The sequence below is a fragment of the Diachasma alloeum genome, unplaced genomic scaffold (genome assembly GCF_001412515.2).
Source record: "Diachasma alloeum isolate Michigan unplaced genomic scaffold, Dall2.0 Dall_scaffold_00305, whole genome shotgun sequence".
Classification (NCBI taxonomy): Eukaryota; Metazoa; Arthropoda; class Insecta; order Hymenoptera; family Braconidae; genus Diachasma; species Diachasma alloeum.
In genome coordinates, this window is record NW_021680444.1 from 297740 (window position 1) to 320375 (window position 22636).

Genomic DNA, 22636 nt, shown 5'->3' on the forward strand with positions numbered 1-22636 from the left:
GAGAGGTTTAATCGAAAATGTAATTGTCATATTTAAATTTGAATTTTAAGTACGGTTCTAACGAGAATTGTATACTCTTCAAAGTGGTATATGTTGATTTTGTTTTGATTGCGTTTTCCTGGAGAAAATCAGTATAGTGATTGTTTCAATTCTTCGTACTCTGTCTCCATATACTTGGAAAATGATCAATGCTTTCAACTTAATCTATGGAGATATATCATATATCAATGCGGAGATCTCAATAAGAACTTCAGAATGGCACTTGGAATTTTCCGGTCCATCATCTTGATAAAATGTCGTAAGTCAACATACGTCGATTCTTACGTGTCACATTTGGTGAATTTCACCACTATTTCATTCATTTTTTACTACATAAGTTGCTAATATGTTATATGACTATAGAGTGGAATGGTGAATAAATCCCATGCAACCATATCTAGGGCGCGCGGAGCGCGCGACTCTCTAGTAATGGAAAAAAATGCAGTGAAAAAAAACAGAAAATTTATGCCAAGAAATTTTCTAATGAAATTCTTTTCATTAAATCTTTTCTATAAAAAAAAACCGCCGAAAAGCTCTAGAATTCCTCAATAGAATTGGAAAAAATTAGTATAACGTCGCATTAAAATCAAAGGGGTGTAAAGGCTGTGTATAAGCATAGCTTTTACGCCCCTTTAATTTTAATGCGACGATAATTTTCGATACAAGTCCTATAGCAATTCAATAGAATTAACTAGCGAATGCACTGGGTCTCTCTACAATAAAAAAATGGCACGTATCGCAAGAGGATTTTGATGAAAAATGTTCTGAATTGTCCAAAGAGAGAAGCTTCAGAGAAAAAAGATTTAAAGAAGAAAATTATGAATCGGGTGAAATACACGTTTTTGGTTTTATTTTTCGATTTTCGCTACGACACAAAATATGAGGACTAATGAGCATCATTTATTATTTTTTTTGAAAATGTTCGATTGAAAGCTATGTTTATTTTTTTAAGCATTTTCACTGTGTTCAATTAATTGATAAATTTTCAGATCAAATAGTCCAAGCATGCCGACCCCTAGTAAATGAAACATAGGAAACATTATAATGTGTAGAAATAATTCAAAGAACCAAGTTAAAGAAATATCAATAATATGTTGGAAAAGAGTCCGAAGTATTTCAAAACTACACGGAATGAATTTAGTAATGAGTTTTTGGATATGAATAAGGATTACTTGAGTAATTTGCAATTTCTACGTTACCGTTTTTGTAATCCTTTTAACAATGCTTCCACCAACTTCTGGCAATGTGTTAGATCTTGGTTGCTCAGCTTCATCAATCTATTTCTGGCTGACAGAAGAGTAGGCAGCAGGTGACCATAAGTGACGTTGATTTGACCTTGAAGAGTGTCAAGAGCTTTGACAACGGGCTTGGTGCATTTGAGATATTCCTCAATGTACCTAAAAAATGTTCAATATATTTCAGTTCAACTATGCAGTTTTCATTCTCGAGGCATTAGAAAAAGGGTTAATTACGTGAAATCATCAGCTGTCAACGGCTCTGAGATGTTGAGTTCATCAGGAAGATTCAAAATGTTTTCCTTCAATTTTACAAGTTGCGATAAACTGTCGAATAATGAGTTTCAAGGAGTCACCACTGGTCATTTTAATGCGGCCCCCAATACTTCTTTGAGCTCTTCATACTTCCTTGGAGATCGTGTTAAATTCCACGAGGCAGTACATTTTTTCATCACATCATCATGAATTAATTTCAAGGATTCACAAGAATTGATGCCGCTCAATGCATCGATGGTTGCAACCAAGTTCATTAAGTGAGCTCCACATCGTTGGTGGGCTGACAATAATCTAGAGGTAATACTTTCAAAAGGGACGAGTTCTGCATATTCTCGACTGTCTATACTTTCTTCCATGTTTGTGTCAATGTAGTCTGTAAATGATGATTACTCTCAATGGCGTATTGCGAATTATACAACGATTTTTTTTCAAAATATTTTGAAGAATTATCAACTCACCCTCGTAAAACTGGGACTCTTCCAAATCAATCCCAAACTCTCTGAAGGCTTTCACAAAATTAGACCCGTTATCTGTTACCGTACCAATTAATTTATCTTGAGTGATTCCATTCTTCGTATGAATGTCATTCAATAAAGCTGCAATCCTGTCATGGGTATGACTCCCTGGGAAACGTTTGCAAACAAGGGCATAAGAAACCCTTTCCAGTGTTCGTTCATCAATCTACAAAAAGAATGACTCAATCAATTTGTTGAATTCATGTAAATAAGTTTGCTAGTCACTGCATGAGATTATGTCTGAGCCAAGTATATGAGAATATTATTAATGGAAGGGAATGTGCTGACGAGTGGTGCGAAGTATTGTTTAAAAGTGCTATGTGCAATCGTTACCCAGCTGCACGTCACTCCAAGGATTCTACGATGACGGCTTGACCAAATATCGGCGGTAGTACATAGGGACTTCACCGACATGATTTCATCTTTGATCGTTCGCATGCGAGCGTTGGAAACGTCATTGGTTCTGCGTACCAATGTACGGGTTGACATGTGTTTCAAACGCAAATGACCCTTGCGAATATTAAAATCTGTAAAATAAACATTTTAACTCGGCTATACACAGTCGAAATATTCTTAGACCAACGGAACAAAACATTGTCATGCGATAGGGGGAATAATCAAAGGAGACGGGTGCAAAATTTACTACCACTGCGTAGAGACGATTACGAAACGTGCCCAATATTGCATGTAAATATTGATGTTTCATTAAGTGGAAACACTTACCATCGAGAATTCTACGAAATGATGGTGCTTCAACAATACTGAATGGTACAAAAGTATCCAGTACGAAATTTATAACATTCCGCTCAAGTTGTTCCTGGGAAAAATTGCAGTAGGTTTTCTTCTTCTTCAAATCCTCTGTAGCTTCTACTCATCTCTTCTTGAGAGTATTATAATCATCGAAACTTTCCAATTCTGTAGGATGAGCTCTGTAGAAAACCACCGAAATTGATCAATTGCTCCATGAAAGTAATGGAATCAAAAATGGAAAAGGAAGGAAATGAAAAATACCTCTGCGTTGAAAATATTACCTTAATGTGAGTTCGAAAATTGGATTGACTGTTCACATGGCCACTGATGGTTTGCTTCTTACGCTTCTGTCTTACGCAGTGTTGGCATCGACCTCGAATTTTACCATCCGGTGTGTATGTCTTCAATATTGGTTGGAACCACGTTCCATCCAAAAAAGAACGTTGCTTGCAGGCATCATCGATGGATAATTTTTCAATACTTTCTTCATTTTCCAGCACTTCTGCAGGTGAATCCCATTCTCCATCACCTATTGTAAAAGAGGTTGACATTTTCGAATGTTCAACGTCAGGGAAAATTGAGTTAGTACTCAGCAGTGCAATTTTCCGAATGTAGAAAAAAATCTCTGGTTACGCAATTTCAAAATTTCCTGGAAAAGAATGCAAATAATTGAAATGAATAACATCAATAATCCATTTAAAAATTTGCAAAATTACATGAGAAATTTTCATGAACAGTCGTTGTCACAAATGACTCAATGTTTGCATTCACAAAAAAAAATCAATGAAGTCTACTAATCGTTTAGTAAAATATGAGTAATGATTGCTGATCGCGCTGTTGGGACCGATGGGGAATGAGCGTGCATGCAACGAGCGTTTCCCTACTTAGCTAATCATTTGTAGATATTTATTTATTAATTAGTTGATCCAAATGTTGAAAAATTAATTTTATCCAAGGAGAATTTTTTAGGGGGATGAATTACGGGGGTATTTCAATTGAGAAGGATTTTTCAAAGAAATGAAATTTCAGTACCTGAGTCTCAATAATACGGCTTGTAATCAGCACGAAGTAACAGGCCAGTAAATTTCACGGTGTGATTAAGTTTTGCAAGATAAGCGGATGAATTTCGGAAATTAGCCTCAACCGTACATATTATTAATTAGTTTGTACTTACTATGAACGGCACATTTAATGAGATGTCCGCAATCTTTTTCCCACACTTTAATTCTTAACACCAATGATCGAATTTTTCCTCAGTGATTGTCGATCACTCATGGCTCCGTCGCCGTCGTCTATCTACTGAGGTGTTCCCGTGTATAATTATTTGCGTACACAGCCATCGTTTGTTGATGAGACGAATGGGAGAATGATCGATCCATTCATAGGATTTTACCGAGAATATCGGCACAACATGAAATTCCTTAGCATAGCGAGAAAATATCAACGGTGACTATTTGCTCCAAAATCGATATTTATATTCGGTAGGTCGTCATAACAGTTATTCAGAAAATGTTAACCGAAGTCGTGATTTCATTTTTCCCTCGAAATCATAAACTCTACAACAGGGGTGTAATTTTTTTCCGATTTTTCTCAATCGCCAAATGAGAAATAAAAATTAATAACAAGAAAATTTGAATGACTTTTTTCATTTTTTACCATTCAGCAGATAAAAACTTTCAATTTTCAAGTTCAGATTTTTAATTGCAATTTTTAATTACAATTTTAAATTTGAATTCCAAATTTCAATTTTATATTAAAAGTTTTAATTCGAAATTTCAATTGAAGTTTTCAATTTTTAATTTTCATTCAAAATTTCAATCTCAAATTTCAATTTCCAATTCAGAATTCCAATTTCAGAATGGAAATTCAAATTTCAGGATTTTCAAAATCCAAATTTTTAATTTTGGAATTGAAGCAAATAAAAAATTTCAATTTCAGATTTTCAAGTGCAATTTTTAATCTCAATTTTGATTTTCTACTTCAAATTTCAGATTAAGAATTCCAATTGAAAATTTGAATTTCAAATTTAAATTTTAAATTAAAAGTTCCAATTTAAAATTCCAATCCAAATTTTCAATTATCAATTTCCATTCAACAGCCAAATTCAAATTTGAGGATTTTGAAATTCCAAAATTTCAATTTTGGAATTTCAAATTTCAATTTTAAATTACCCTTTCAATTTTCAATTTTCAATTTTGCATTCCAATTTCAAAATCCAAATTCGAGTTTGAGTATTTAAAAATTGCAAATTTTTCATTTTCGAATTTGAAATTTTCGAATTTCCAATCTTAGAATTACAAAGTTCAAGATTCAAAATTTCAGGATTTCGAAATTTTACAATTTCAGAACTTCAAATTTCACAATCTCAACTTTCAGAATCGCATAATTTCAAAATTTCAAAATTTCAGAAGTGCTAAATTTCAAAATTCAGAGTTCATCATTTTAAAATGCAGAATTCAGAATTTCCCAATTTTCAATTGCAGATTTCAAATATCAATTTTGCGTTCCTGATTTAGAATTTCAATTTCACGTTTAAACTCAAAATTTAAATGTAAAATACCAATTTCAAATTTCAATTTCAATATCAAATGTCAAAATTTCAAGTTATTTGAGTTTTTTACATTTTTTACATTTATTACATTCTATAGATAAATTGCCAGTTTTTCACGTCGTAATGTAAAAAACTGTCTCTAGACCGAAATGCCCATCCCTGGTCTCAGGCATAGCAAGGCGTACGGCCCCACTCTAGGCTTACCCCCACTACCGATCCTTACATGTTTCGTGTCGCCTCGGATTTTCTTCACTCACGCGCGGCTCCCCTACGCTTGACTAGCCCCCCACTTACTGACTAACCCGTTCCCCTCAAAACCTTTCACTTTTCGTGTCGCGCTGAAATTTTTCGTACCCTCCCTAAAGAAGTTTCACTTCAAAAATATGAAAACGTGTTCTCACAGGGTATGTTAATTAATCATAATTAAATTACATTATTTTGTTCATAGAAGAATACATATAATTCATTTTGCTATAATTTTTGTTCAGAGTGGTTTCTGTCGTTTATCGCAAAATACTGGACAATAATGAAAGAAAAAAATTGTCAGAAAATAATGAGATACTAATGAAATCCGTTCCATTGGAATTACAGATTGAATATTCCTAAGTGAACAAAACAGAAAAAAATATAGCATTTTCAGGAATGGAAGAAATTTACCGAAAAAAGTATGTTCGCAAATGCACAAACAATGTCAATTTTTAGAATTTACTTGTTACTTTACAAAGTACAAAGTACTTTAGAATACAAAGTCAATTTTTAGAATTTATTGTTATTATTTGTGATCCAAACAATAGTTTCAGACAGATGATCAATTCCATAGAAAAATAGAATGTCTCATTCGTTCTACTTTTCAATCGTTAATTTTCGGAATTTTTAATCGAAATTAATTCTGAATTTCTCGTGTTTTCTGGTTGCATAAATGCGGATTCTCGGTTCTGATATTCAAGTCCACACTGGAACAGTGGAGTCTTCCAAATCTTCATCCGACATTTTTGCTCCATCATGCACCAGTCGAATATGATATGCATATCGCGTACTCTCAGATAACGACCTCCAACTGGAAAACAGGATGAAATCGAAACTTGAATTAACTCTCAACGGGACTGATATAATAACATTGAATTCCAAATCTCGATTAATTAAAGGAAAGAAAATTTGTTAACTTGAGCTGAGAAAATGACGTACTTGCATTAGTTTCGAGACTACCCCAGAGTTTAACACGGCGACCTCTTGCCAGTGTTAGGTTTATCCTGTAATCAACAATAAGTACTGTGAGTCTATACACGCCATCTGCTACAGAGCCATTCCCAAAATTCACATTCCCGACGGCATCTACAATGAATGAATCTTTGATGAACCCTGTGAGGACTGAATCCAAAAAGACATACCATGAAAAACAATTCAGGATATATTTTATCATGAAAAATTTTCAATTCTCTGCTAATCCTTACCAACTGGTCCTTCAACTGTTGCAATTGTACCGAATTCTACTTCGGTATAGATCAGAGAATCTCGGAGTTCAGGATGATATTCTCCGTGAGAAAATATCTTACTGAAATGCTCCAGATGAAATTCGACTGGCAAGGTAGTCTGATTATCTACTGCATCATTTGGAATCGATCTGATGGTTCCTCGGGTGATTGTGAGATTGAATTGAATTACGAGAACAAAATGTTAGAATCTAAAACCGTCGGAATAAGTACTTGGATATTCGTAAGAATGATAACATTAAAGTCGAAAATACCTTGTAAATGGTGACTTGAGATTCCCACAATCTGATATTCGGCTCTCAAAGTATACATAAATCTGAATATCACGAGTATTGTTCATTCGGAAAATCAATGCAGTTTTCTTCTGTTCTTTCATCCATCTTTTACCCACAATAGAATCGATATACCCGGTGATAGTGCTAAACATGGAATAGAGAGAATGAATAACTCATAAATTGTGTCGTTCAATAAAAATGCCATATTCATTATTTTTTCGATGAATTCCAAGAAATAAAGATGACAATCCTTCAAAAATTTTGGTGCATCGAATTATCATTCAAAACAAGAGAAACATCAAATTATCGACTGTCCCTTGAGCGCCCCAAATCGTCACGTGTATCTCGGTTCATAATTCTTGGTTACATTTTCTGATTAGAATTTGTGGATTTTTTTCATTTTTGGAACGAAAAATACTTACATGTTTGTATCACCAGGCATCAAACATTCGAACAACAGGTTCCCACTATAATTAACTGAGCTCGAAGCCATTGCCATTGCATCCACAATTCACAATTGACACGATGAACGCTAAGTCACTAATTCTACTGAAATCAGTGAAATGGAAAATATGGCCCAGAACGTAATATAGGCAACACAGGTACACTCGATCACATCGATATAAATATTGACGCTATCAGTGCTGTATTTTCGTTTGAATATCCCCTCTGGCTCCTGCCGGGGGGACTGACGGAGTGGGGACAGTCCATCCGCTGACAGGAAAATATATAAAATCCATGAGATACAATGAAACTTAAGTATTCAATGTTTTTTGATATGTCGAAATATAATTCTGTGTGTTTTTTCACAAGCTGTGCATTCAGCGGTGATTAACAATTGGATTGTTCAAATACGCTTAATGCCATCATTTCCTTTTGTATCGAAAAAAGATTGTTGTAAATATTCTCTTTAGAAGGTTATCAACAGAAAAACTTCAGTGTTTTTGGATTTGTTTGCATATTGAAGTGCAATCAAATGAGCATCCACCGAAAGAAACGGAACGGGATGAAACAATTTTTCGAACCAATTACTCATTGATAGTGTAATTAAGTCATATTCTTACTCCATTGCTCAGTAGATAAGTAATCGATAATTTTGTCATTTTAATTTCCAATAATTATGTAACGCATAATTACCAATTCCATTACTGATTAAGTTAGTAATGAAAATTCTCCGGGCATTAATTAGTCATTATGTGAGTAATGGAAATTGTCGCTATTGTCCATTAAGCATTTATCAATAATTTACTCATTTCTTTAGTTTCATTACAAATTATAAAGTAATCAAATATTCGGTTTTACTGATTATAATTAATTTAGTATTTGAAAAATGGATATTCATTATTGACAGGTATTGATGTAATGAAGTAATAGCAATAAAGCATTACTTTTTTTGCCGATCCCTGCTCGAAAGTTCGTAATTTTCCATAATTGTTGAAAATGAACTGCCATTGATTATTTGAATGAAAGAAAAGGGGTTGAATTGATTCAATTATTATTGAAGAGAATTACTTCGACCTCACATAAATTGAATAAATTGCTGGTATAAATACATCTTTAATTATCTGGAGAAAATTGGGCTTTATAAGAGAGGATATATGCAAACCTGTTATGAGCAACTGAAATATCAGTTTTGAAAAACAGACATTTTAGTTATCTGGGGCTCATAACGTGATCTCTATGAACGCCGATTTTCTATCATTGATGCCTGTCGAATTTAGAAATCAACCCTCTGACGAGGAAGTCCTACCAATCCCTGACGGTATGAGCGGGGGTGGGGGTACCAGTTACCGTGCTTTCGCTTTATGTGCGGTAGTGAACCTTTCTCGTCCGAGAGTTGAATTATGTTATACTGAAGAAGTTGATCTGAAATGTTCTTTATGAAAGTCATTACCAATTCTTACTTCTTTTATTACAATCATTCTAACCCTTTTAGGATTGAAGATTGAATATCAATTTTTTCAAGGGATACTTTTTCGTTCTTCCAAATAGACATGGTATTCCAATTCAGTAAGTTCGTTGTCATAGAACCCAACATCTATATATCTCATAATGCATTTCTTCAGAAGTATTACCTCTATTATGTATATAAGCTGTACAAAAATTCGGCTGTGCCGTGACTCTTCATTTTACGTATATGCCTAAATGAGGATTTATTTGATGGGATGACGATACTTCGAAAATTCTCTGAGGAGATAAATCATATGCAATGACCCATTTCTCTCCTTTTACAATGCATGCTGTATAATGTCCAACGCTATTTTCGTTAATGATTTCTGGGTCACGAAAATGTACAATTCCGGCTAGAATATATAAATCATTGTTTATGTTCAATGTTTTCGTGAAGTCACGTATTGGAACTCGAAACTTATGATCCGATGAACGATTGATAAAAAGATGATTATGAAATTGTACACTTTTCGTGATACATTGTGTACATCCAATATTAAATCTATTGAAAATTTTATGTATTGTCGTATCTAATATTTCTTGAAAATGTTGGCAATAAAGATGACCATAATGACATATTTTTTCGAAACTGGGTTCTATTATAATCTCATCAATTCCTCTCTCACTATATAATGAACACTCCACTGTCATTGAATAACTTGCATTTTGATTAAAAATTATGGGACATAATTCTGCTACTGTCATTAATGCATTCAAAATTACCAGATCAGACCAGAATCTCAATTCTTTTTGGAAAAATTGCTTAGTTCGAAAAATCTTCAATGTCAACTGCTGAACATATTGTTCATCCACTTCATCCTTTAAGACAATGTATTTAATCAAATTGAATTCCTGGGTATTTAAACGAAGGATATCATTCGAGAAACCTTCTGTACTGCACGCTGTAATTAATATTTGAATGATACTGTCAAATGCACATGTGTTCTGCAGACAAAATAATTGAAAATCGGACACAATTAGTCAAAAAGGAACTCATTTAATTTGAGAAAGTAAAATACACCATCAATTATATATAATAGAAGAGGAGAATGTGCAAAATAACAATTCGGAAGCATATTGCTAACTTATTAGCAAATATAACTATGCTATATGCAGTAAAAAAGCAATTTCCCACTTGTTTTGAAGGGGGGGGGGAGATTTCGCTGCTTACAAAAAAGTATAAATATAGACTATGTTTGCCACGCAAAATTCTCTATACTAGGCTATATTTTCCATTCTCACTTTTTTTTCATCAATTGATTTAAAATTTCCAAGAGCATGAGTGCAGCTTCAATCCCCTGTGATGTGTCAATGACTACCAAAATTGGGAAAAACAATTTTTTTATATCAAAGAATTCCTACATTGCCAAATTCTCATACATAGGATACATTATCTTCATCCCTTTTTTTGGGTTTTTTCTCATTTTCCAAGGGCATGCGCGTGATCATAACCCTTCTTTCTCCTCAATGACCACGAAAATTGCGGACAAAGATTTTTTTTTCTGTACTCAGAAAAATTCTCTTATGTTTTTCAATATAGGCAATATATTTTATGTTCCAGGTCCGATATTATAATTTGCTGGTTCTCAAACCAAGAGAGATTAATAACAATGCCATTATGACTTCTATTCTTACTGGCTGTCATTATTCAAGTTTAATTTCCAACCAAATGATTCTGATAAGTATCATTTTTTTTCGCACATTCAGCCATGATTAATATTAAAAAATGATTCCGTTAAGAGAACTTTTCGATATGTCATGCACGCGACGTACTCATAATGAAAAATATTATCTGCTGCCGAAATGTTAATCAATAAGAAAATGTATACGAAACCCTTGTACTTCATACTCCCGCGAGTGTAATAAGGTGCGGGGCTATTGGAGAATGGCCTATCGGATGGGCCTCACGCCCGCAGATAGATTCGTTCGATGGTTAGGGTGTGAATGCAAAGTGAGAACAAGAGTGGATAAGTTTTCGTCGAAACATCAATCAGATGGTAACAATTGCTTGTGGGTGTCTGGCACGTGCCAGCACGTGGCTATGTCGCGATTCAGTCAGGGACGATGTAAAATATATTCTGGTATTTTTTCAGTTTATTTTGTCAATTCCAACGTCAGTAGCGAGGAGCGCTTTGTATACTGCAAAAACTAATGACTGAATGTTAGTTACTTTTGTAGACGTTTTTCAAACACTTTCGAGAAAATTTTGTAGACGTTTTTTCAGTTACTAAAAGTGTCTGATTCATTCGAAATATCTTAATTTCAGATACTTCGAATGTCGAAGTGTTTGGATATCTAAGACGTGGGGGGGGGGGCGGCGAAGGGGTTAGAGCCAAATAACAAAAATCAGGCCCGGTCGCGCGCTCCCTCTTTGGGGTATGACCGGTAGGGGTTTGTGGAATTGGGTGTGACCTATTACGTGTCGAACCAATAACTTCCATGATGACCATTTGTTTTTGTCGACGCTGGGGTCATGCAACAGTGAATGCGGTGCATGCTATACGCAACGTTAGTCATTGTCAGAAATATTCGGAAAACAGTGGGATAATTATTTCATGTGTTGCATGCGTTTAGCTTTGCATCCATTGTGGCATTAGGGTGACCCTTAGGGTGATTTCGCGAAGAACGCATTTGCAATTTAAGTTAACTCAAACTTCAAACAAGTTTTAGTTAAACCCAATTTTTACTTGACCTACTTTAAAATTCTCTCAACTCCGAAGCTGATCCACTTAAAAATTTCTAACTTCAAAGTTGACCCTCTTCAAAATTTTCCAACTTCAAAGTTGACCCATTTCAAAATTTTGTAAGTTCAAAGTTAACCCATTCTAAAATTTTCCAACTTTCCCTTTTTTTTTAATTGCAAAATTCGAAAGTTTTATTTAAAAAACTCAACAACCACTGAGGCGATTTTGCCCGAAATCCAATGAGAATCAAATTATGTGGAGACACATCGATTACACAAAATTAATTCAAATCCCATCGTTAACTTAGGTAAAATGGTCGAATTTCTATGAAATTAAAGTTTTTTGGCATTTTTTTACAAGTTTTAAGCGGATAAATAAAAAACCGCTGAGTCAATTATTTTCATCAACTAAACAGGTCTAAGTTACATGAGCACGCATTGTTTGAAGGAAGAAAAAAATCAATCGCTTCATGCGTTCAGGCGATATCGTTGAACAAAATTTTGGTCGCATACGTGCACACACACACACACACACCCAAACACACCCACACATATACAGACATGTCTTCAAAAATGTATCAGGATGATTCCGTAGGTCGAGAAATGTGGAGAAATCATCGAAATTCCACCTGCGATTTTTGGGGTCATTACAATAACTTCCTCCCTTCGTGTAGGGAAGTTAAAAATCTGTACGACGAAATTTTCATGATCCATTCCAATAATTCAAGAATGGTAAAGTCAATTATTTTCATCTAATTCAATCAGTTCTGGTGGTTGAGTAGATACGCGTGACTCAATGAGGGTTGTGAACCAAGGGAGTAAAAGGACTCCTGACCCAGAATACTGGGAATTATATCACAGTACACTTTTTTTCATCTGATTATGTCTCAGTCATATTGATCTTTTCTATTGACTCTTTTTCGCCCCTTCTAATGCATACAATGCCACCTATATTAATTTCACCACATAGTGTTTCTAATTCTTATCTTCTGACCCCGTGTATTCAGTCGTTCAGGGCACACGGGTTCATTTTTCCCCGCGGTCCATTTCACCCCCTGATCCATGTCCCCCCATTCTACCCCACGTGGGGTTTTTATGGAGATCATTGTTGTGATCACTTATGGAATCAGTGCTATGATAATGAAAAAAAATCAAAGTTCCAAAAGTTTTATTTTTAGAATAACGGGAAAACGCTTGAGTCGATTTTCTTAAAAATCCACTTTGTTCTACTGCATACGAAGATTCATCGATTGTATGGAGAACACTCCAAATTGCATCATTTCCACTGGAAAAATGATCAAATAAGTGAAAAAACGTCATTTTTTGCGTTTTTTCATATGTTTTTTGCGAGAAACTGAAGAACCGCTGAGACGATGGTCTTCAAGAACTGATCAGTTCTACGTTACACAAAGTTGCATCGATTGCAAAAAAAAAATTGAATCATATCATTCGTTCAAGAATAACCGCCCGGCAAAATTTTGTTTACATACATACATACATACATACATACATACATACATACCCACGCACACACACACACACACACACACACACACACACAGTGCCCCAGGGCTCGGTACTGGGTCCACTTCTGTGGTTCATCATGTACGATGGCCTGCTGAAGCTGACGTTGCCGCAGGTGGTGAAGTTCGTGGCATTCGCGAATGATGTGGCCGTAGTTGTCGTAGGGAAACACCTCGAGGATATCGAACTCGCATTCGACATCACTTTTGAGGCGGTCCGCATCTGGATGAACACAGTGGGTCTGAGCCTTGCCGAGCATAAAACCGAGGCCGTATTGATCACGAGCAGGAAAGCTGTAGAGACAATCACGCTGCATGTCGGGAATTATGAACTCACATCCCAGCCGTACATTCGGTACTTGGGGGTGATGATCGATGCCCGGCTAAATTTCAAGCAGCAAGTGGAGCACACGATAACCAAGGCATCCGGTATACGAGTAGCTCTTTCACGCCTGATGCCCAATGTTGGAGGTCCAAAACAGAGGAAACGAGCATTGCTGACGTCGGTGATTACATCAGTGCTGACCTATGGCATCTCCATTTGGGCTGATGCACTGCTGACCCTGGAGACAAGACGGAAAGTGGCTTCGGTGTACCGGCTGAGCGCTTTAAAAACTTCAAGCGCCTACCGCACCGTGTCTGAGGACGCGGTGTGTGTCATCGCTGGAATGCTACCCATAGAGGAGCTAGCCGAGGAACGAAGATCCCTGTATCGGCGGAAGCGAGCAGAATCATTGAGCGCAGAAGAACTCGCAGCAGACGAAAGACGGAAGAGCATCCACAGATGGCAACAGAAGTGGGACACCTCGGATAAAGGAAGATGGACTCATCGCCTAAGTAGGTGGTTGGCTCAATCGAAATCACGGCGAACTGAATTACTATCTTACTCAGATGCTTTCAGGCCATGGGTGCTTCTGGGCGTATCTTCATAAATCTAAACATGAGGATTCTCTGACGATTGCCCCATATGTACAGGTGCTGACGAAGACGCAGAACATGTTTTCTTTGTCTGTCCACGCTTTAGGTCGAGCCGCTCCGAGTGGGAGTCTGTACTTGGTGGCAGGGTCCTGCCCGTGAATCTGATGGAAGCAATGTTGTCATCGCAGGCAGCCTAGGATGCCACGAGCGACTTCGCGGCCGAGATCTTGAAGGAGCTCAGAAAAGAGGAACGCAAGCGCAAAAGTACTGAATAGATGAAGAGTCTGATGGAACCTCCTGCTCACACAAAACATCATAGTTGAGCAGGGGGATGTACATTAGACTGTGACAAAGTGGAAGAGCGAACAGCTGAGACCTCCCTCACGAAGTAATACCTAACGGTGGTGCCATGAGGAGAAGAAAGGTTAGTGGAAATTTGTCTGATTGCAGTTTAGTGGGTATTGGCAGTCACTGTCGGAGTCCCACACTCACTTGACGGAGGGAAACACCTATTTCCTCCCTCAGGTGGTCGTGCGTAAATGCATTCTCCCAACAGAGGGGGAAAAAAAACACACACACACACACACCACGGATCCTCTCAGTAAGGAACGCCTTTACTTTTTGAGACCTTCGCAGGCTGGAAGGTACTGCAACGTGGCGCGTATCCAGGTGGTGGATAGGAGAAATCTCTATATTCTGAACTGCCGTTCAGAATATAGGGTATCGACTAAATAAAATACGTCGGCGTAAACCAACACCTTCCGAGAAACCCAACTCTAAAAGAGGTGTGCAGAGTGGGCTCCCTAGAATACCCCCGGGTCAGGCTCCCGATAACAGCTCGTAGAACCATGATGAGTGATGATGCAGGTAGCCCGCTGAGGGAGAATCCTGCTATCAGCATTAATGCTGATGCCGGCTCCATGGATATGGGAGGAGCCAATCATCATTTTAATGAAACAAAGGTGGACCACTTAGTCTGTTATGCTACAAGTGGGGCAGAGCCACAGACTCGACAGGTGACACACGTCACGACGCCAAAAGGCGGAAGGAGTCAGAAGCAGGAGTGGGATCGCCACGAACAGCTTATTAGAGATCTGCACTCCCAGGTGACAGACAAGAATAAGCGAACCATACATGAGGGCATCCGCCAGGTTGTTAGGAAGATTCAGGCTTCTGCTAGGCGACTTAGGTCGACGCACGAAGCCCAGGTAGCACGACTGGTGCCGATGAAAGTTATACCCGATGAACCAACATCGAAAGAGGTGGAGATTCAAGAAGGGCCACAAGACCAGAAGAGCGAGGATCCTGGGACCAGTAAGAAGAGGAACCGTGATTCACCTGGAACGAATTCCGATAAGCTCAAGCGACCCAAAAAGGGGAAGACTCCGACCTCACGTAAACGGGTCTCGAAACCAAGTCAGGAGGACAAGAAGAACAAGGATGAACCTGATGTTGAGAAGTTTGCGAAGGCCAAGCCTACCAACGGCAAACCCAACCAAGGGAGGACCAATCAAAACGAGACCGAAGTGGATGAGGACTGGCAGAAGTGAAAGCATCGGAGAAAGACAGGTGACCTGACCCCAAAGCTGCCACGGAGAAACCCGAGCCGAAAGTAGGTCCAGAAGAAGCCGAAGGTCCGGCCAAACGCGCTGATCATACGGCCAACGGAAAAAGCGAAGTACTCGGAGGTCTTGAGTCGCATAAAGAACGAGGTTCCTGATGAAACAGCAGCTACGTGTGTCGATAAAATACGTAGAACGGCTTCAGGTGGCCTACTTATCATCCTGTCTAAAGGAACAGAAAGGGAAAGCCGGGGCCTGGAGAAAGCCGTTTCCAAGATTCTTGGAGAATCGGCAAAAGTCCAGAACAAAGGCCCACAAGAAGAGCTCAAGATCAAAGACCTTCATGAGGAAACCTCGAAGGAAGACGTCCTCGATACCTTGCGGAAGGCAGACGGTGACAGCAGTGAAATCACACTGGAGGCCATCAAATCGCTGCGCCGGGCATATAGAGGAACGCAAGCTGCCTTAGTGACACTTCCTGCGCCTGTCGCAAGGAGGATCTTAGGCGAGCGAGGGAAGATCCGAATTGGCCGGGTCAACTGCCGCGTGGTGGCAGTGGTGAGACCCCTAAAATGCTTCAAATGTTGACCGATCGAAACTCTGTGCCAAATGCGGAGAGGCAGGGCATAAAACCGCTGAGTACGAGAAAACTGCCCGCTCCGTTCTGTGCGCAGGAAAAGACCCCACGAAGAATAGTGCCCATATCGCTGGTAGCAGTAAATGTCCAGTCTACCAAAAGGCACTCCAGAAGATCCGTGCCAAGCAATAGTACGTGCTTGTAGGTAAACCTCAACCACTGTGAGGCCGCACATAATGCAAAAGGTCAAGCACTACTGGAGGCCATGTCTGTGCTGGACGTGGTCCTCCTGAACAGCGGTGACGAATCCACATTTGCAAAAGGCGACGCCAGCTCCATCGTACACCTCACTTTCGTGAGTGGTAACCTAACTACAGGGAACTGCTCATGGGAGCTGAGTGACACCTACATGGCCAGTGATCATCGAGCTTTACTATGGGAGGTAACACCAAATGAGAGAACAAGACTGGCAACGAGGAAAAGAAACTCGATTGGTTGGCAAGTGAGTAGTTTTGAGCTGACCACATAGCTGGTAGCATTGGACACCAATCCGCTAGGCAATCCGCTGGGCACCAACGACCGCCGGTGCACTAGTAGAATCACTAAATCGCGAATCTCCGCAAGGAGTGCATCTCAGCAAGGAGGTCTGCACAACGCGCAAGGACGAAGCCGACTTTTGCATCCCTGGATGCAAAGTATAGAGCGACTCGGCGAAAGCTCACCAAGGCCATCAAGCATAGTAAGAGGAACTGTTGGAACGAGCTCCTGGAAGAGGTCGACCGTGATCCATGGGGCCGACCATATAAGGTGGTCATGACACGGCTTAAGAATCAGCCGATGCCATCACCATCGTGCCCCCATCTCCTGGAGAAGATCGTCACGGATTTGTCCCCGCAACAGCCGAAAAAGGCCCAACAACATCTTGATGAATGCGATGTGGAGTCGATTCCACCAGTTACGCTGGAGCAGCTACTGGAAGCCTGCGACAGAGTGGGAAACACCAAGACCCCTGGTCTTGATGGAGTACACAACATCGCTCTTAAAGCGGCCATTAAAGCAGCACCGAAGCTGTTCCTGGATGCATACAATGCATACCTTCGAGAGGGCATCTTTCCTACCAAGAGGAAGCAGCAGAGACTCGTGCTTTTACCCAAAGGGAAGAAACCGCCTGACGAACCATCATCATATCGTCCACTCTGCATGTTGGATACGGCAGGCAAAATCCTGGAAAGCATTGCCCATCGAAGAATAGAAGAAGTCGTCGACCTCCTGCTGGCCGATAACCAATGTGGTTTCCGGCGATATCGCTTAACGCTTGATGCTATTCACCTCGTCGTCAAGACCGCCAAACGAGCAATTTCCGGCACGGGATGGAAAGGTGGCACCAAAGAATACTGTCTAGTGGCAACACTAGACATCAAGAATACATTCAATTCAACCAGGTGGAGCCTCATTTTGGAAGCCTTGGCCGGAATGCACGTACCGGAATACTTATGACGGATGGTGGATAGCTACTTCACAGATCGAATACTCAAGTACGATACAGAGGCTGGTCCGAGGGAATACAGAGTCACTGGAGGAGTACCTCAAGGATCTGTGCTGGGCCCTCTATTGTGGAACGTCGTGTACGATGGGTTGCTGAAGATGGCGCTACCAGGCGGAGCGCGACTCGTCGCTTTTGGTGATGATGTGGCGGTAACTATCGTGGCTAAAACCCTGGAGGAGACGATGGATGCGTATTAGACGATGGATGGACTCAGTCGGGCTGCAGCTTGCTGAGCACAAGACCGAGGCAGTTCTCATCACGAGCCGCTGCGAGTCGGCGATAACGAACTTACATCCCAGCCATTCATCCGACACCTGGGGGCGATGATCGATACCCGACTCAACTTTAAGCAGCAGGCAGTGCATGTAGATGCCTAGGCGTCTAGAGTCAGATCCAGCTTATCATGCCTCATGCCTAATATCGGTGGCCTTAAGCAAAGAAGACGAGCGTTGCTGTCTTCAGTCGTAATGTCGGTGCTTACATATGGCAGTGCCATCTGGCCCGACGCACTCGAGTTGCAAGAAGCATGCCGCAGGATCGCACCAGTCTATCGGCTGAGTGCCCTTAGAGTTGCAAGTGCATATCGGACGATATCTGAGGATGCGGTATATGTCATCGCCGGAATGATACCGATAGAGCTACTAGGAATGGAACGAAGAGCCCTCTACCAGCGGAAGAGATCAGAAACGCTGAGCACCGAAGAACTGGCGGCAGAAGAGACACTAGGCAGCATACGCCGATGGCAGCTGAATTGAGGCACATCAACCAAAGGGAGATGGACTCATCGCCTGATCCCAAAGGTGGATGCCTGGCTCAATCATGAACACGGAGAGGTTGATTATTACCTGACACAGATGCTCGCGGGGCGTGGGTGTTTTGGGGCCTATCTCTACAAATTCAAATACGAAGATTCTCCGAAGTACCCGACATGCCTAGGAGTAGACGAGGAGGCAGAACACGTGTTCTTAATATGCCCACGTTTTAGTGAGGCCCGGAGCAGCTGGGAGGCAACACATGGAAGGCAGACTCTGCCTGAGAACCTGATGGAAGTTTTACTGTCATCACAGGCAGCTTGGGAAGCAGCGCGTAACTTCGCGACCACGGTCATGAAGGAGCTCAGGAATGAGGAACGCAAACGTAAATCTGCAGAATAGACACAGAACCCAATGGAACCTCCTACCTACACAGAACATCTCAGCAGGGAAGGGGGACGTACATTGAGTTCAAAGAAGGAAGAGCAAATAGCTGAGTCTTCCCTCGCGAAGTAATACCTAACGGTGGGTCCGCGAGGGGAAGGAAAAGTGAAGAATTGCAGGGTCGTTGTCTGTTTTTTAGTCCGTATGGGTTGCCAATTTGCCGAGCTGAAAGCAGGTCTCAATAACCGGGAGTGAGACCTGGGCTCGTGGTCATTTCCGTCAAGACCTCATCGACTTGGGCACAACGTACGTAAAGAGCATTTTCAAGACCATGACGTAGAAAAAAAAACACACCCTCATACGAACATTCTTCAAAATTGAAAATGATTCTAAACATCAAGAAACGTGGACAAATCATGAAAATTCCCCATTCGATGTCCGGGGTCATTACTATAACTACCCGATAGATCGGGAAGTTAATATTAATTATTTTTGATAATTTTTTTTCTTTTTTGGAGCAGTGGGGCGGAAGAGGGGTGGGCGAGGGGTTAGAGTCAAATAATAATATAAATTGTTTTGGATAATTTTTTTTTTTGGAACAGAGTGGTGGTAGGAGAGGGGGCGAGGGGGTTAGAGTCAAATAGTAATATTGTAACGAGACACATTTATTTATTTTTCATTATTTTTACATCACATTTTTCCCCAACGCACTCAGCCCTCTAATATTAAATTCCCGCAACTGTTATTCCCGCACCTGGTGGCCACCTTATCTTCCCAATATTTCTCCTCGCCCCCCCTTACCTTTCCCCCTGGAAGCAGAGGCGAGACCACCCGAAGGAAGTCAACATCACCGGCCTATGAACTGGACTAACCAAAACCCCCTGGAAGGATACCCACAGACTCCCCTCAAAAACACGCATCATCAACAGCCCAGGTGACTACGCTCCTGTGTGATATTCCCTGACCCCCCGCAGAGATCTAAGTCAGGTGACGATCAAGTACGAAATCTGACGAATGAAGGAAACAAAGAAATACGGAGAAATGCGAAGAAATCGCGACAAAAGAGAAGAGGAAGAAGAGAAGAAAGAATTCACTCGTAACACAGCCGCCTCGAGTATTCCCACGTGCCCCGAAGAGTATTCCCCGAGAAGCCCCGTAATTTTGTGTTTGGAGAAGTATTGATAACAGAGGAGAATGGCGTGCATCCTAGTGCACCTCTCAGCCATTGGGATTGGAATCCAGGAGTCGTCCAGTTGGAGCGGAGGCTCAAACTCTGGAGAAAACCCCCCTGGAATTATTGAGTATTTTGTTGTGCCACCCGGAAGTCCCCGAGTTGCACCCACGTGGTCGTGAGTACGAGATACATTTCCCCTTTTCCCATTATTCCCGTGTTCCCCAAGTATTTACCCCCAACGGTGAGCCTATACTTTATTCTGAATAGTCCCCTTAGAGTCCAATCGGATTAATTATTACTTCATTGATATCATTTACAATTCCCTAGACACGATTAGCTTCTTCTCTTTTGTTTTGCTTAGAATCATCCCTCTTTTTACATGTACAAAAGTTGCCTGGCCTCCCCCACTCCCCTAGATCTCATGAAAAGGCCTCATTAACGTCTCTTGACGATCTAATTTGTAATTAAAGGAAATACAGTTGATTTTCTTAGAATATCCCTTATTTGTCCTCTTTCTTTAATTGCCCAGATCCTCATTTCAGGAATTATTGTTAATATAAATTAAGGAAAATCTCACAATACTAATTATTTTTTATAAATTTTTTTTTTTTGAGCAGAGCGGCGGAAGGGGGTGGGCGAGGGGGTTAAGGCCAAATAATAATATTAAATATTTCTGATAAAATTTATTTCTTTTTTGGAGCAGAGTGGAGGAGGGGGAGGGCGCGAGGGGTCATAGTTAATTATTTGTGATAATTTGTTTTTCGGACTAGAGTGGCGGAGGGGGAGGCGGCGAGGGTTTAGAATCAAATTATAATATGAATTATTTTTGATAATTTTTTTTTTGGAACAGTGGCGGAGGGGGAAGGGGCGAAGGGGTTAGAGCCAAATGATAATATTAATTATTTGTGATAATTTTTGTTTTGACCAGTGTGGCGGAGGGAGAGGGGTGGAAGGGGTTAGAGCCAAATAATAATATTCATTATTTTTGTCAATTTTTTTTTGAAACAGCGGGGCGGAGGGGGGGGCGAAGGGGTTAGAGCGAATTAATAATATGAATTATTTTTGATAATTTTTTTCTTTTTTGGAGCAGAGGGGTGGAAGGGGGTGGGCGAGTGGGTTAGAGCCAAATAATAATATTAAATATTTCTGATAAATTTTTTTTCTTTTTTGTGGCAGAGGGGCGGAGGGGAAGGGGGCGAGGGGTTCGAGTCAAATAATAATATTAATAATTTTTGATAATTTTCTTTTTTCGAACAGAGCGGCGGAGGGGGAGGGGGCGAAAGGGTTACAGCCAAATAATGATATTAGTTATTTTTGATAAAAATTTTCTTTTTTGGAGAAGAGGGGCGGAAGGGGGTGGGCGAGGGGTTAGAGTCAAATAATAATATGAATTATTTATGATAGAATTTTTTTCTTTTTTGGAGCAGAGGGGCGGAAGGGGGATGGGCGAGGTGTTAGAGTCAAATAATAATATTAATTATTTTTGATGAAATTTTTTTTTTTGGAGCAGAGGGGAGGAAGGCGGCGGGCGAGGGGGTTAGAGCCAAATAATAATATTAAATATTTCTGATAAATTTTTTTTCTTTTTTGGTGCAGAGGGGCGGAGGGCAAGGGGGCGAGGGGGTTAGAGTCAAATAATAATATTAATTATTTTTCATAATTTTTTTCTAACAGAGCGTCGGCGTGGGAGGGGGCGAAGGGGTTAGAGCCAAATAATAATATCAATTATTTGCGATAATTATTATTTTTTGGACAGTCGGGCGGAAGGGGGGTGGGCGAGGGGTTAGAGCCAAATAATAATATTAACTATTTTTGTGGTGTATGTCAAAGTCCCCGACGGCAAATGTCTCCGACGGTCAAAATCTCCAAAAGTCAGGTTCAATCGGGGGGGATTCACTCACTGGTGCCACCCATGTCGGTAGCTGTAATTAAGTGGCCTATCTCAGCCCAATTTTTGTTAGTGGCGGAGAAAATTCAAAATGGCTATCAAAATTCCTATATTTTATCTGACTTGTCTATTTCAATGGAAAATTCAAAATGGCTACCAAAATTCAAATATTTTATCTGACTTGTCTATTTCAATGGATAATTACTCATTTATCAATTTTATTTTTGAGATAAAAAATCAAGTAAGACAGGGCGGGACAAAGTGAAACGGTGGGGCAGAATGGAATGCGGGGTTAAACGGGACGTGGGGCCCAACGGGCCGCGGAGCAACGTGGAACGGCAGTGAATTTCGGTTTTTAGAGACTACAGGATATTTTCTATGTTGAAGACGTTTCCTGACCCTTATTTTTTCGGACTCTTATTATTATCTGACTTTTTTATTTCTAGAAATTTTTAGGTTGACCTCAGAATTCGTGACCGAAGTATTGAAAGGGTGTAGTGGGTCTTATACAAGAGGGGGGCCCGAATGTAGGAAATCTCAGATGTGGG

General features: G+C 40.0%; 1 protein-coding gene across 1 annotated transcript; it reads left to right on the forward strand.

The window, feature by feature from the left end:
• The first annotated feature begins 18357 nt into the window (after positions 1-18357).
• Positions 18358-19044, forward strand: LOC107039704. Its single transcript, XM_015259463.1, has 2 exons — positions 18358-18495; positions 18691-19044. Exons 1-2 carry the CDS (start codon positions 18358-18360, stop codon positions 19042-19044), a joined length of 492 nt encoding a protein of 163 aa, XP_015114949.1.
• The last annotated feature ends 3592 nt before the right edge of the window (positions 19045-22636 follow it).